This window comes from Neomonachus schauinslandi, chromosome 12 (genome assembly GCF_002201575.2).
Source record: "Neomonachus schauinslandi chromosome 12, ASM220157v2, whole genome shotgun sequence".
In the NCBI taxonomy this organism is placed as follows: domain Eukaryota; kingdom Metazoa; phylum Chordata; class Mammalia; order Carnivora; family Phocidae; genus Neomonachus; species Neomonachus schauinslandi.
In genome coordinates this window covers 94,108,660-94,120,004 of record NC_058414.1, presented here as the reverse complement: position 1 = coordinate 94,120,004, position 11,345 = coordinate 94,108,660, and the positions used below count along the sequence as shown (strand labels likewise).

Sequence of the window (11,345 nt, the reverse complement as noted above, 5' to 3'; positions counted from 1 at the left end):
CAGTTATTGTGTTCTTTGTTTCTGATTGGTTCTTTTTTATGTTTTCTATCTCTTTGTTGGGGGTCTTACTGAGGTCTTCTACCCTTTTCTTAAGTCCAGTGAGTATGCTCATGACCATTATTTTATTTTTTAAAAAAGATTTATTCATTTATTTGGGGGGGGCAAAGGGGGAGGGAGAGAGAGTCTTAAGCAGACTCTAAACTCAGTGTGGAGCCTGACGTGGGGCTCAGTCTCATGACCCTGAGATCACGACCTGAGCAGAAACCAAGAGTCAGATGCTTAACCGACTGTGCCACCCTTGCACCCCTATGACCATTACTTTAAATTCTCTATCGGGTATATTACTTATCTCCATTTTGTTGAGCTCTCTTGCTGTGATTTTGTCCTATTCTTTCATTTGGGACATACTCCTCTGTCTCCTTATTTTGTCTAACACTCTGTGTGTGTTTCTATGTGTTAGTAAAGTCAGCTATCTCTCCTGCTCTTGAAAGTAGTGGCTTTATGAAGAAGAGGTCCTGTAGTGCCCTGTTGTGCAATGTTCTCTTTTCACCAGAACCTGGCACTTCAGGTTGTTTCCTGTGTGTTATATGCACCCTACTGTTGTGGCTGAGCCACTTTTGCCTTCAGTCCAGTTGTCTGTAATGGCTTTCTTTGCCTATTTAGTCACTCTATTGTTAGTGGGCCAGTCTGGGGCTGCCTGGGGCTTGAGTTGGGTGAGACCAGGTATTTTCCAGAGCTGCACTAGCACCAAACTGCAGGTCGCTCATGCTGTTTTGTCTCCTGTTAAGCTTTTGTTGATTGCCAGGGCCTGAGTAGATAAGTGACATCTCGTTACCTTTGCTATGTTCCACTGGTTAGGAGGAAGTCATTGCTCCTGCCTGCTCTCAAGGGAAGGGAATTACACAAAAGCATGAATGTCAGGGGTAGGGATCATTGGGATTTTGGATTTTGGAAGGTGCTTACAGAGAGGCACTCTCCCATGACTCAGGACTTAAGTTCCTGGCAAAGAATACCTGGAACAAGTCTGATATTATGCTGGGGTGGCCCCTTAAATTTTGGAAATGTGGTGACCTAAAGAAAATAATGTGGATATGCTCAAACTGGTCAGAGTATTTAGGAAGGATTCAAAAGACTTAGGGAGTAGAGCATGCCAGAGTGGATGTATTATACAAGTCCAGAGAATCAATTAGATGACTTTGCTACTTGAGAAATCCCAAAAGACATACCCATTGGTAAAAGAGTAAGGAATGCTAGTGGAAGGGTGGGGCACTGGAATTGTTAAGTTCTTAGGTGAACTTCCTCTCTAGGTTGGGGTGGAGTAGAAAATGCTGCTATAGATCTACATTCTCTTGTATCAGTGGGGTTTATAGGATTCTGAACTAGCAGAGGCCTGGAATTGGCACTTAACTTGTTGGAGACAAGGTTGTAATAATTAAAGTAACTGGCAGCAAAGCCAAAATTATAATGGGAACTTTTGCCAACAGGTATATTTGGTGATGGCTAGTTGACCGTGGTGTTCATAGGAGAAGGATGTGTGGAAAGACAGCAGGGGATTGTTTAACTTATATATACAAAAAGTTCAAGACTGAATAAGCAGAAAACTGATGTTGGCAAACATAATGGCAAATCATAATCCTTCTCCTAGTTTCCAGACCAGAGTTAGCTCTCAGAGCCTGTTGATTCAAAGAGAGACTGGGTCCCCTTGAGGAAGTAACTTGCAACATCACAGCATGTGTTTGTAGTATATATTACTCAGTCTTTCTTCAAAGAGACTTCTGGTCATTCACCAGAATAATTATATCTGGAGAATGAGGAAATACCAATCTTTTGAGGATGTTGGATACTGGTTCTAAGCTGAGACTGACACCAAAATGCTATCATGCCTCCATGGTATAATGAGGCTTATGGAAGCCAGGAGATAAGTGGGGTCCTGGTCCAAGTCCATCTCAGAGTGAGTACATTTTTTCTTATGCTGTGGTCATTTCTCTTGTCCCTAAATGCATAATTGGATGAATATAATAAACAGATGCAGAACCTTTACATAGGTTCCCTGACCTGTGGAGTAAGCACTATTATGATTGGAATGGCTAAGTGGGATCTGGTGAAATTGCATTCCCAAGCTAAGAAAGTAAGTCACAATTTATCTAGTGGGATGGTAGAGATAAGTGCCACACTTAAAGAATTAAAGGATGGTGGGTGGTGATCAGAATTATATCTCTTTTAACTCAGCAGTCTAGCTCATGCAAAGTCAAATGGATGAAAATGGGCCATGGCTGGCAACTGTAAACAAACAAATGAACAGACACACGAAAAAGTCCCTTGACAGCTGCCATATCAGATGTGGTATCTTTACAAGAATAGATAAACCTAATCTCTGGCACTTACTGTGTTGTTATTGATATGATTAATGCTCCTTTTTTTTCTCATCAGATAAAAAGATCAAGAGCAGTTTGTTTGTCTGGATGGGCAGTCATACATATTCAGTTTTACCCTGGTACTATATGAACTTTCCTAATGCCTGTTATAATATGGGTACCTTGATCATCCTGACATTGAACAGAATACTGGTCCATATCTTGATGATATTGTATTAATTGGATCTGCTGAGCAGGAAGTGGCAATCACTGTAGATATTCTGGTAAGACACCTGTACAATGCACATCTTTAGGGGACTACCCCATCAGTGAAGTTTTTAGGGGTTCAGTGGTCTGGGGCATGCTAGAGGTTTTTTGTTTTGTTTTGTTTTTGTTTTTGTTTTTGTTTTTGTTTTAGAGAGGGAGAGAGAGAATCCCAAGCTGGCCCAATGCAGGGCTTGATCTCACAACTCTGAGGTCATGACCTGAGCTGAAATCAAGAGTTGGATGCTTAACTGACTGAGCCACCTGGGTGTGCTAGAATATCTTTTCCAGAAAGTTATTGCACCTTGAATAACCTACCACTAAAAGAGAAGTGCAATACTTGGAAGACCTTGGATTTTGGAGGCAGTATTTACTACACTTGTTAATGATACATTCAGTCACATTATTGGGTGACTCAAAAAGACACCGGTTTTGAGTGGTATCAGAGCATAAAAGGGTTTCTGTAGCAGGTTCAAACTTTGGCATGAGAAAAAGTTTACTTACTATGACTGAATTGTGTCCCTTCCAAAATTCATATGTTGATGCCCTAACCCTTCTCACCCTCCTGCTGACTGTATTGGAGATAGGGCCTTTAAGGAGGTGATTCAGGTTAAATGAAGTCATAAAGGTGGAGTCCTGTTAAGATACAATGGTGCCTTTATAAGAAGAGAAAGACACCAGACCTCATTCTTCACCATGTGAGAACACAGTGAGAAGGTACTGGTCTGCAAGCCAGGAAGAGGGCCCTCACAAGAACCCATGCTGGCACCCTCATCTTAGCCTTGTTGCCTCCAGAGCTGTGAGAAAATAAATTTCTGTTGTTTGAGCCACCCAGACTATGGTATTTTGTTATGGCAGTCTGAGCAAACTAAAATAAGTTCCTTTTATTTTGGCCATATCACTTGGCATATCCTATATGCTATGTGTTTAATCTTTCCTATGGTAGATTAAAGACACTGTGTGTAGTCTCTGGTAAGACCTAGGAAGAGAGTTGCAGAGTAGACCAATAGGATTCTGAAATACAATCATATCATATGCAGCATGGAACTTTTTTTTTTTTTTGGAAAGGAGCACATGGGCACTGTAGAGACCTAATACTTGACTGTGAAACACCAAGTGACTATGGGACCAGAGTATCCCATGATGACTTAGGTATTGGCTGACCCACAAATTATAAATTTGGGTGGGTACAGCGGCAATTCATCATACAATGGAAATAGCACAGTTGCAACTGGATCCAGCTTGGTCCAGAGTTACAGAAAAAAGGTGGTTCTTCTCTCATGTCAACTACCTCTACTGCACTAACACTCCTCCTTCAGATTGGCCTGCAGCGTCATGGGTGGGGGAGTTCTTATAACTGGGTTTTAGAGATAAAATACCCAGGTGTGGTTCACAAATGAGTTGGCTATCTGGATGAACCAAGGAATATGAGCTACAAAGTATGTGGTTCTTTGTGTCTCATGTTAATGCTCACAAGAAAGTATCTGACACAGAGGAGACATTGAACAATTAATTTGTTGGATAGGATGACTGGTTCAATGGTTATAAGGCAGCTTCTGTTCTCAGCTACTCCAATGCTTGTGTGATGGCACGTGAGGCAGTGAGCATCGACATTGTACATGTACCTCTCACCATAAGTGATTTAGATGTTGTGGCTGCCAACCTTTCAGCCCAGAGACAAATGCTGAGACCTCAACAGCAGGGAGACCATTTGGAGAATACATTGGTTACATTGGACCCTTTGACTCTTGAGGGGGCAATAGTTTGTCTTTACTGAGGTTGATATGTATTCTAGGTGTGGATGTATCCTCCCTGCCTGCAGTGTCTTGGCCAGCACTGCCATCTGACGGCTTATAGAGTATCTGATTTTTAGACGTGGAATCTCATCTAATATCTCTTTAGATCAAGGGAATCTTTTTTTTTTTTTAATGAAAGACTTGCCACAATGGGCACCTGATCAAGGAATCTACCAGTTTGCCATTAATGGCATCATCAGGAAACTACTGGTCACCTACAGCATGCTGGAAAAACCTCATAAATGAGCAGCTAAGGAGATAGTTTGGAGATCACCACCGTTTAGGGTTATGGTGATGTCCTTCAAGATGTGGCATATATTTTAGAACAACAATTATTCAGTAGTGCTTTGTCTTTGAAAGCTAGAATATTGACCTAGGAACCCAGGGTCTCTTACCATCACTTCTAGTTGTGGAGGTGCTGGGTTATATGGTATGTGCAGAATTGATTTGATTATGTAATGTCAGATGGTTCTCCAAAAGGCCACCAGCAGTGCTTAATGGCTCCCATAGCCCTTCATTTTCCACTAACACCTGGCATCACCAGCTTTCTGAGTTTTTCCCCACAGTAAGGAAACACAGGGCATGGGTACAGGAAGGGTCATCATATTTAGGAGCCCAGAGAATTTCAGATTCTGTGAGTCTTCTCTATTTCTTCATCTCTCATTCTTCATACCAATGGGCAATGAGAACCCATAAACTCCTCAGTAACAGTTCTTTGAGAGAACAAAGTTCTAGAAATTCTGGGTGCTCTGAGGCTCCTCTGGGACAGATTTGGAAGGGAAGACACCACAGAACACAGATAAGTTTGTGAGAAGTTTATTTTATAGACCATAACAGATATTCCAGCCAAGTTTTCTTTCTTTCTTTCTTTCTTTTTTAAAATAATGTTCTGGGAGACCTCTTTTTTTTTTTTTTTTTAAGATTTTATCCATTTGACAGAGAGAGACACAGCGAGAGAGGGAACACAAGCAGGGGGAGTGGGAGAGGGAGAAGCAGGCTTCACGCGGAGCAGGGAGCCCGATGCGGGGCTCGATCCCAGGACACTGAGATCATGACTTTAGCGGAAGGCAGACGCCCAACGACTGAGCCACCCAGGCGAGCCAAGGAACCAAGTTTTCTTGAAGGAACCACCCTGGGGGGCAGTTAGACAAGGGCTTCCACCAAGATCAGATTATCTGTATGCCCTGAATGGTATAAAAATATTTTTGTCCATTGGGCACCACTGCCTTATTAGGGCAGATACCTTCTTTTTCAATAATGTGGACCATTGCTGTTATTGCCATAGTTCCTGAAAGAGACAAGGACAAAGATCTTCTCTGATAACACTCTAACCCCATTTCCTGGCTTTTCTACTAGTTTCAGGCACCTCCTTACTAGGGCCCAGTTTCCCTAAATCATTTGCAAATATATCTCCCTTAAGCTTTTCTCACACAACCCCTCAACTTTCAGACGTGGGCATAGTCCCCATCCACTCTCCCCTCTTCTTCCCTCCTTTCTCTCCACCCTTCTGCCCAACATTTTGCTCCACATCCGGAGTCACATTTCTCTTTATGGTTTCCCCTGCCCTAGTAGATAGTTCTTCCTTTGGATGATCCCTATACTTACTATTGACTTCGAAGTTCCAGTAGAAAGTTCTTGGATAATCCTCACAGAGGCAGGCGGTGTAATTATAGTTAAAAGGACCATCCATTGTATGGCTGCCTCGGAGGAAAGTTTTAATCTGTGGAGGAGGAGGTGGGCAGAGAGGATCCTGTGTTAGTCTGGGGAGTGGGAAAGGGAGAGAAAGGCAAGAAAGCACGAAGAAGGAGGAGGACAACATCCTTCGTGTGCAAAGAACAGGGACGGATATAGACCAGAGGCACTGTGGAGTCCACTTTTGTAGTATCATTTTGGGAACAAAAGTCTAGGTCAGGTTTTCTGTCAACATGTCCTCAAATTCCTGCTTTAGTGCCACCGTGGGTCTGGGCTCTGAAAGGAAGAGTTAGTGAATTGGCAGGGCAAGGAGAACTCATTCTGGGGCAGCCTTCATCTGGAGAGCAGGTTTGCTGTTATTCCCTGGCTAGGGATTTCAGGAACTGGTCTGTGACCACAGCTTGGCTCTTGGGTGTGGAGGCCAAAACCAGGTCTTGTTGCCAGAACCATGCTCCTCTCGAACTCTGTGACCTTTGATGATTGCAGTGACACCTCTCAGTCTCTCTTTCCTTGGTTGTGAGAGGAAAACAGTTACTTACCAAAGTTGGCTGTAAGATAAACAAATGAAATCTTGAAGGTAAATTTCCTTTTTTAATTTGAGAGGGGTTTACAACTTGGGATATGTAAGTTTCAGCAGCATTAGGAACTTTTTGTCTGGTTAGTGTTCAGCACGGGGGTGTTATCCTGGAGTTCATAGACCAAGAGGGTCTGTGAACTCAGATGGAAAGAAATTGCATCTTTATTTTGTTAACATCTCACTGAAATTGAGTATTCCTCCTGTTATGTCATCAGCGATCCTCAGTGGCATTAGCAGTGTGTATGATTTTATCGTGAAGAGAAACATAGATTTGTTAGTATTACTTGACAGGTTTATATATCTCAAAATATTGCCTGCACTCATCACTACCTTGAACATGGGGACATTATCACGGGGTTGCATTGTCATGGCTGGGGCCATCTGCCTATCTCCTGAAGCTTGCCGAGGTAACTGACAACCGTGCACCGAATAGCCTGTCAGCTCCAAACGGCGAATTCAAGTGTTCTCACCATTGGAATTTTACTCAGAATATTTTGAAGATCCTGGTGTTTCTTTCAAGAACCCTACCCTTGGGACACGTGGGTGGCTCGGATGGTTAAGTGTCTGCCTTCGACTCTGGTCATGATCCCAGGGTCCTGGGATCGAGTCCCACATCGGACTCCTTGCTCAGCAGAGAGTCTGCTCCCTCTGCCTGCCGCTCCCCCTGCTTGTGCTCTCTCTCTCTCACTATCTCTCGCTGTCAAATAAATAAATAAAATCTTTAAAAAAAAGAAGCTACAAATAAAAATTGTTGACCAGAATTAAGAAAATTTCCTACAAATTCTTTCTAATTTACAATATCATTTATTTTATGAGATTCCTTGCATTTGGGTAGGTTTTAAAAAGATTGCCTTATTTTATTGTGTTAGCATTGTTCTTAAAACATAGTCCTTATAATTACTGCAGTACAAAAGTATTTCACATGTGATTTTGTTGATTAAACACACTTTTTTACACCTATCACTTTCTCAGGGGTGGAAATGGAGTTTCATTATCTATCATCACCAGAAACTACCATTATCACAAGACATTTTCATTCCTTTTGTCATCTTTGGTTATGATAAACAAAACACAAAATTGAAAAATTATGATGTGGCCTCCCCCCCACCCCCAATTAACATACAAGGTTCATATTCTTGAACTGTAAACAGACAAATTTGACAAAGCACCTGTGTTGTTCTTTGCTCAGTGATCAGAAATCTTTCTCTTACAGGTATGGGGCCATTTTTAGAATGTATGCTTATGAATAACAGTCTTCATGCTCCCAATTTTGTTTTTGATTTAATCATCATATGTAAATCTAATTTGAGTTAGGAAACTCCTGCCATAGGAAAATGCTTGTGCTGTCTGAGAGAGTGCCCTTCTGGAAGGAGTCAGTGTGGAGACTCCTGGGTCTTTGCCCTAGAACAGTGATAGCTAACAAGGGGCAGATTGTGTGTGCGTGACAACATGTGAGAAGGTTGCTGGCAGGGAGGAGAAGACACACTCTTTCCTGGGGAAGAGCCTCTGTGGATTAAACCTACACAGACCCCTTTTCCTCATGGCCCAGAGCAGCCAAACAGGAGTGATAATGCACAGGTGAGACTTACATGTGTTTCCATTTGAGAACCTCTGATCTAGTAAAGGGATCGGACCTCCCTCCCACAACTCCTGAAGTGGAGAAAGTGGGGAGGAGAGTGTGGGCTCCTTGTTGGGGAGAGGAGGCTGGAACGAGAATGAACTACTGATGGTAGAGCAAAAGGGCAGAGGGAGAGGCAATGAATGCAACCTCTGCTCAGAGCTTACTGCAGAGGAGGGACTCATACCCCATGTGTTCTCTGCAACATAGCTCTTCTGCCCACCTGCCTCAATCCACTGGATGGGGGTGCAGTTTTCCTTGTGAGAACCCTCTATCCCACCCCTCATCTCAAACAATTACATCCAGGACCTTAGAGGAGCTCTTACTTCTTCTCCCCCAGCTCTTACTCTTTGCCTCTCTTCTTCCTCTTAGCTGTGCTTTTCTCACTACTCATTCCTTCTTTCCTTCTCATCCTTCCTACACCTCTTTGGATCAGGTTCCTTCATCTGTAAAAAGAGAATAGTAATCTGCCCCAAGGTCTGATGGTTGTTCTGGGGCTCAAGTAGCATAATACATATGAGAATTGGGAGCATGAGGATTGCTATTCAGCATTTTATTAAGTATAATATACAACAGTAAAGTGAGAGACTAATCTAATTGTACTCATAACTAAGGAGTCCGAGTTTTCTTGAGTTTACTTCCCCAGGCCTCTACTTACCACCATACATTCTCTTAATTCCGTTCCAATTGTAAGCTTCAGAGTGACTTCTTCATTTTCTTTTGCTACTTGGGGCATCTGCAAGTTCATTTTTATTACTGTTCGACTGGTTTTGGGAAGAGAGAAGCAGGGCAGAAATCAGAGATCTGTCCACAAGAGAGATGAGCACAATGAGCAGAGCAGAGGGCACAGGAAAGGTGCAAGGGGAAGGGGATGATGGGATCTGAATCATTTGCTGAGTATCAGAACCCTTGGAAATCTTTGATCCTTGTTTGGTTTGGTTGTTTTCTACAGACTTTGTTTTGTTTAATAAAACAACTTTGATGCTTTATTTAAAACTGAGCATCATTGTTCTTTCCACTGACAAAAAAATAAATTAAAAAAGAATAAGAATACAATATCACATGTCATTTCTTAATAAAATCCTCCAAGTTCTGTTGATTGTCCACTAAGTGGGAAGGCTCAAATCATTGTTAGTAGAAATATTCCATATCAACAGAATCATACTAAACCTTAAACATCTTAATGCACTGGAGGAATTTTTAGAGTCATCCTTGAGATCCTCCTTCTTTGCTTCCTGGTGGGGCCTAGGAATTTGTATTTCTTTAGCTCTGCAGTGAATTTGGACACATGGCCATATTTGGGAACTTTAGATGCTACCCTATTTTCAAGCCACATACCACAATCTGATGGGAAAAGGAAATGGAGGCAGAGGGAAGTCAAGGATTCTTCCATCAGGGAGAACTGGGTTCAGGACTAGGAGACTTACTTTCTCTCTCCCAGAAACTCCTGGTTGAGCTCTTTTGGTGTTGGGTGGGACAGGAGGAAAATTCAGGCTTTTGGCTACAATGCTTCATGGTCCCATTTTACTGGAGTAAAGCATCTTAGATTTTGGAGATATTCCATTTCTTGTACCAGTTGCTCTAGTGCTAAGTGTGCAGGAAAGGGTATGAAGACTTAAGTGTCTCCAAAAGTCCTCTCATTTATAAATGAATTTAGGATGGATAAAATGACCAGCTTAGCTAGAGTGAGTGATCAGATCAGCTTGCCCGGGAGTGAGGAGCTTCCTGGGATGACAGCCTTTTAGCACTAACACCGAGAAATTCCTGAGCAAATGGTAATGGCTGATCACCCTAATTAGTATAGCTTATTTCAATGACTTGCTGTCCCATCTCAGGATGGGGTGACATCTGTATCTGAACCTACCCCTACTCAATGTTTCTTAGGACACTGGCCTCCACTATACCAACTTGTCAAAACTCTGAAGGGTTTACTCTGTCCAGGAGAGGATGTCTGGTCATGCCACAGAGGGTACCATCAGAATCACAATCTAAAAACCCAGGATTCAAAACCATATTCTTGTAAAGAAAACCCTCTAGATTTGCTGAGTGTCCCTGCTTCTCCCAGACCCTGCTCCATTTCCTACTTCATTTTGCCCAATTTTCCTGCTTCCTTCAAGTATGTACCCTCAATGATTTGGCTTCTGAACCTGTGCTCCTGGGTCCTACTGAGGGTGGTGGGTGAGTGTGTACTTTCTTTTGTCTTTGGGCTTCAGAATAGGAAGAATGTCTAAGCTGCTGGGCTAGCTCAACTTCAGACCATGTGGTCAAGGATCAATGATCAAGGCCTCTGATCCTTTAGTGAGTCCTGCCAAAATTGCTCAAAGCTATCACTGAAACTCACAGACCTGCTAAACATTCTGTTCTAGGAGACAAGGTGTGAGAACATAAAGTTTACTGAGCAGAAATCTAACAAAGGTGTAGACTATGGACAGAATGTAGATCAGAGCCACAGAGCAAGACTGATTGTTAATTACAGCCTTTACGCACACTGGGTGCCATATTTCCATGGACAACCTAGAAGCATCCAGTGGAAATATGAGGGGAGTTGCTAGGACTTCCTAAGAGGAGAGAAGTGGGACTTGACCTGGGGTTTATAAGCATCCCTGGGACTAGAGTTCTGGGAAGTTGAAAAGTTTTCAGGAAGGGATATATAGATTTCCAGGCTAGGATAGGAGCCCTCCCTGAAAGGATTTTTGTAAGGAAGAAAAAGGCTTGGCTCACTTGTCTTCCTGAGCTTTGTTGGTCCCCAGCTGCAGACAGAGAACCAGGAGCAGGACGCCAGGGCCGGCTCTGAACAGGAGCTGGAGAAGGTGCATGTTGGACGAGACAGGAATGTGATGTCCTAGAGAAGTACTGTCCCAGGTGCCCAGCATACTCCTTATATGCAGATCAAGGAAGTGGGAGAGCTGCCAAGCGGATCCATATGGTCAATTAGCCAATTATCCTTTCCACTCATGCTCTTTCCTTGTTGACCTAAAGTTTGTTTTTCTATGGAAAAAGTCAACATTCAGCTACAGTGTTCGAGTCCGGAAAAGGAGTTAGAT

At 42.7% G+C, this 11,345-nt stretch overlaps 1 protein-coding gene across 1 annotated transcript; it reads right to left on the bottom strand.

Annotated features, from left to right (window-relative positions):
• Positions 1 to 5,445: 5,445 nt before the first annotated feature.
• LOC110582755 (prolactin induced protein) lies at positions 5,446 to 11,141 on the bottom strand. The gene is made up of 4 exons (XM_021692781.1): positions 11,023 to 11,141; positions 8,960 to 9,065; positions 6,020 to 6,134; positions 5,446 to 5,702 (listed from the first exon to the last, which is right to left on the bottom strand). Exons 1-4 carry the CDS (start codon positions 11,115 to 11,117, stop codon positions 5,581 to 5,583), a joined length of 438 nt encoding a protein of 145 aa, XP_021548456.1. The 5' UTR covers positions 11,118 to 11,141; the 3' UTR covers positions 5,446 to 5,580.
• Positions 11,142 to 11,345: the final 204 nt, after the last annotated feature.

Bases quoted from the DNA above. Each gene is read 5' to 3' on its own strand.
- LOC110582755 (XM_021692781.1), bottom strand. From the start codon at position 11,117: ATGCACCTTCTCCAGCTCCTGTTCAGAGCCGGCCCTGGCGTCCTGCTC. The intron at 6,135-8,959 runs GTAAGTAGAGGC...CCTCCTCCACAG, and splicing joins AATTAAGAGAATGTATGGTG to ATTAAAACTTTCCTCCGAGG. The intron at 5,703-6,019 runs GTAAGTATAGGG...TGTCTCTTTCAG, and splicing joins CTGGAACTTCGAAGTCAATA to GAACTATGGCAATAACAGCA.